The sequence below is a fragment of the Frieseomelitta varia genome, unplaced genomic scaffold, assembly GCF_011392965.1.
Source record: "Frieseomelitta varia isolate USP_RPSP 00005682 unplaced genomic scaffold, Fvar_1.2 scaffold_555, whole genome shotgun sequence".
Taxonomy (NCBI): Eukaryota; Metazoa; Arthropoda; class Insecta; order Hymenoptera; family Apidae; genus Frieseomelitta; species Frieseomelitta varia.
Genome location: NW_025110318.1, coordinates 310,442 through 315,228, shown reverse-complemented (window position 1 = coordinate 315,228; position 4,787 = coordinate 310,442). Strand labels below are relative to the sequence as shown.

General features: G+C 38.6%; 1 protein-coding gene across 1 annotated transcript in view; it reads left to right on the top strand.

Annotated features, from left to right (window-relative positions):
* The first annotated feature begins 461 nt into the window (after positions 1–461).
* Positions 462–4,787, top strand: part of LOC122533800 (dynein axonemal intermediate chain 2-like) — an 11,019-nt gene continuing 6,693 nt past the window's right edge. Inside the window, exons 1-4 of the mRNA XM_043663863.1 lie at positions 462–644; positions 3,024–3,185; positions 3,352–3,452; positions 3,906–4,063. Coding sequence (XP_043519798.1) covers positions 462–644; positions 3,024–3,185; positions 3,352–3,452; positions 3,906–4,063 — 604 coding nt within the window. The remainder of the gene's footprint in view (positions 645–3,023; positions 3,186–3,351; positions 3,453–3,905; positions 4,064–4,787) is intronic.

Below are 4,787 nucleotides of genomic sequence, written 5' to 3'. Positions count from 1 at the left end.
ATATAAAAATATTGTCAATATAACAAAATATATAATTACTAATAATTCAATGACGATTAAATAATGAATGTTAAATAACGAATAATTCCTACGAATGAAAGTTAAATAACGAATGAAGAATTTCTACTATGGCTACAATATATATATATATATATATATACAAGTGTGTGTAAACATTTCCATGGTGATAATAAAATTAATAGCTATTTTCAAATATTCTATTGTTTATATTAAATACATATATCTCGACGGAACGATTTAATGAACATAGATGTCGTTCTAAATCTAAATTCTTCGAAGTAGAGGTCGCTGCTACAATTTTTTCAAAGATGGCGCCATCTCAGGAGACGCCATCTCTTTTTGGTTAAGCGCGAGCTGACAGAATAACCGGCAACGCCGACCGAATTTCAATCACCGAGAATTCTCATCGGAAGTATTTACGCGTCGGCTCTCCTGCGAGAATGGAGATCAAACGAGTGTTGGCGAAAACGCGAGCCGAGTTCGGCAAGCAGTGCATCTTCGACGTGCGCGAGCCGCAAATGGACGCCACTGTCCTACCGAGACCGGCCGACATGAACGACTACATCAGGAGGAGTCACTGTCACGTCGGGGTGCAGCACGCCAAGCAATTGGCGTTGCACGAGGTTAGCTCGAGGTGTTATTAAGAAGATTACGCCGCTGGTCTGAGTGCATTCAACCTGCCTGCCTGCTTGCTTGCACCCTGCACCCTCCATCTACATCCGCATCCTGACGCTGGGTTGAATCGACGTCGCGACCTTCCTCCACCTTTGTTACCGATCTCGATACGCGGATTTCCTTTTTCCCCATTCCTCTCGATACGCGACGTCGATGCAGCCAGAAACGCCACTACCATCTCATTAGTTCCTACGAGACAGTTAACGAGCCGCGTTTCAAACGTTTCATCAACCGGTTGCACGACATTTTGGCTGGCGTTCCAAAAATTCGATGAAGGAAAAAAGAAAACAGTGGTGTATTTAATAAGGATTATATCTTTAATGTCCCGTTTCGCGAATGCAGGAGCTTTTATCTTATTATTAAAATGACACGCGCTGTAGAAAGCAAAGGAGCTCAGTCATCCGATGCTAATCCAATTGAAAATGTTTGACCAATCATGAAGCATAGACGGGGAGGGACGCGTGTCTTAACAATGGAGAGTCCAAGTCGAATTCGAGACCAATACGGAGGTCTTTATCTGTCTCGTATGCTAAAAAGCACTGCTGAAGCTTGGACACACTAACAATATTACCAAAACGGGAAAAATGACCAATTTATGATTATTGTTTTATAATATTTGTTACGAATTCATATTTATACGTTTTATAATATTTGTATACCATAAATTCATTTCCACGAATTATAAATTTTATTATAAATTTCATTTCAACGATATATCATAAATTTTATAGACGTAAAGCAGCGTAATTTTTAGTAATTTAAATAATCTTTCGTAAAACGTATAAATAAAAGCTTGTGTACTCGATTCCATCTCTTTTACTTTAATGCCTCTAATGGAAATTTTATTTCAATCGCTAAAAATATGCTGCTTTACGTCTACAAAATTTATAATATATCATCGAAATGAAATTTGTAATAATTTGTTTTAATCGCCGGTTGTCCCACTGTTCATTAAGCGTGTAATGAAATAATAATATTTCGGTGCAAAATTTTTTATAAAAAGACTATCCCTTTCCAGAGAAAAAAATGGCGTTTCTTATTAAACACGTCTTTTTAACTTGATGATACAGAAATCAGTCTCGATCGCCGCTAATGAGAAAATTTTGTGAAAATTCGTTTCGTCGTTGATTCCAAGTACGAGATCGATACGTGTGCCGTGTCCGCTGGTAACTCGGTTGATTTTCACAATTTCGTTTCCACCGTGGTCGAGAACAAAGCCCGAGACAAAGCCTCGACGACGTAATGCGAGAGTCTCGCGAACAACAAGCAACCGAATCGCGGATATCTTTTGTGCTCGTGTTTCGCCGAGACCCACGCGTCTTCGCGTTCTTTATTTCACAGACGGAACCGAGGGAGGCAAGCGTAAAAAGCTCAAAAGAAGGGAGGAGACCCGAGGAAGCGCGAAAATTGAAGAATCAATGTTTATTTCGTTATTTTGCTAGCAGGGAGGAAGTTTCACGTTCGTCCCCGTGGCACGGTAACAAAAGCGGTATCAACTTGTTGAAAGCATTCAGTCAAATTCAGACAAGTCCTCCGGGAAACTTTGTTACTCGACGCATCGAGTATGCAATTTTATCTGGGACTGGAGGCGCAGTTTTCTCTGGTGTAGCATCTTGCAAGTGAAAAATTATAACCAATTATAACTGTATAACTATATAACTGTAATTACTACAATTATATAGATTATGTAAATTATAAATATAATTATTATATAATCTATATATATTATATATCTATATATATATCTATTATATATCTATATATATATATCTATATATATATATATATTTATATAATCCATATACAAATGATATTAAATCTATATATAAGTATGTAAATTATAAATACAACTAAATTATAAACTATAATTATATAAATCTATATTTAGCCATTGGCTAGAAAATCGGAAAAATCGGGTCGTACACGCTTCCCCAGCGCGTTCGTTAATGTTCAAAACCAAACCCTTAATGTTCACCGACCCTGATCGCGATAACTTTCCTCCTCTGGAAAAGCTCGACGCGAAGAAGCACAACGGTGATTATCGTTATTCTATCGCGTCGAACGTCGCATTACGCATACTGATTAATCCCGTCGTATCGGGCGCACGGTTGATAATTTATCCATTAACAAGCACGGAATGCCAGGATACGCGCGGAATATCAATCAGGCTGTTAAAATCATTTTTCACCCCCTTTCGTGAAATCGTCACGTTCGCGCGATAAATTCAAGGAAAAATCGGTGGAATTCGGTCGAGAGCACAGGTCTTGAATCTTCGACTTGAATCTTCCAGATCTCTCTCTCTCTCTCTTTCTCTTTTTTAAATTTAGGTTCAAACGGTGAGAAGCGCGACGAGGAACACCGGAATGTATCACTTCGAAGGCGGATGGCCGAAGGATATTAATCCGCGAGACGAGGAGATTACCACGAGGTATCGACGAAGGGTCGAGAAAGACGACAATTGGGCACCGAAGCTGCGTCCCATGTTCGAGGTATGTTGTCGCTCGAACACCCTAACCCAGTTACTAAACTCCGTTCCGTGACGATCGCGAGAGTAAAGATTAACAGAGAGACAAACCTTCTCGCGAGAGTGTTCTACGGAATCGTAGAAATCTTTCGACGCGACTCTCGTCGGTAAATCGCAAGTTTTCTCGCCAGATGATGGAGCACCACGTTCTTCAAAATGGCACGGTGAACATTTACGAGCACTATTTCGACGACATGATACCAACGCCGTTGGTGCAGCCTTTCGGTTACAGGTGAGTGCCGTTAAGAATCCGACTTACCCTCGATTCCTTTCGCGCGTGCGAAATTCATTCATTAGCATGACGAATCGTTCCTTCGCCGACGACTTGTCTTCGTGTCATTCGGTAATTTTCTTGGCTTATTCTTTTTGTTTTCTAGCGTTCACATTTTCTCGAATCGCGCTCGCACAGTTTTAACAAACTTCAATAATGACGTTCGTTTTTTTAAGTTCGATCAACTTTCCCCTCGAGACGTACTTCTCGAGACGCTGCTTAATCGACCTTTCAAAGTCCTCGTTGCGACAAATTGCCCGGCTGTTCGATATTGAACTTTGCTCGACGATTAACGTAATATAACGATCTTCAGGTTTCGCGAATTTATCCGACGTTGTTTGCCAGAAAGATGCGGAGACGGCGCAACACTCACGGCGATCATCTTCATGAAGCCATCTTCTTTTCCTTTCTCAGAACCGTGAACTTGTACAATGATCCAGAAACGCCCAAGAGACCGGTAACCAATATCTCCTGGTGTCCGGATTCTGGCAACAGGATAGTCGTATCTTACTGCTTCTTGGACTTTGGCAAGCTGCCGGATTACAGTAAAAAGCTATACATCTGGCAGGTCGGTACGTAGAAAGAAAGAAAGAAAGAAAGAAAGAAAGAAAAAAAAAAAAACGTCCCCGCTACGCTTTCCCATTTCAGTCCTGGCTACCGCCATTTTCACCGCATCGGGAAGATCGCGCCACCGGCATTTCCATAGTTTTGCGTCTCCTTGCATACTACAGTCGAGGGATTAAATACAGTACAAAATAATGGAAACACCTCGTTTACTTGAAATATTCTTTGTTAACCTCTTGCGCTGGAACGACGTGCAATGCACGTCGAGAATTTTTCGTTCCAAAATTGCAATATATTTATATACTTAAAACTGAGAAAATATACTATAAGTATACTATAAGTATAGTATACTTATGGTATAATATACTATAATACTATAAGTATATTATACTATACTGAGAAGATAATAAAACTCTAATAAATAATAAAACTGAAAAAATATACTATAAGTATACTATACTGAGAAAATAATAAAACTAAGAAAATATACTATAAGTATACTAAGTAGTATAGTATACTTATGGTATAATATACCATAATACTATAAGTATGTTCTACTATACTGAGAAAATAATAAAACTAATAAATAATAAAACTGAGAAATGTACTATGAGTATACTAAGTATAGTATACTTATAGTATAATATACCATAATACTATAAGTATGTTATACTATGCTGAGAAAATAATAAAACTTAGAAAATATACTATAAGTATACTAAGTATAGTATA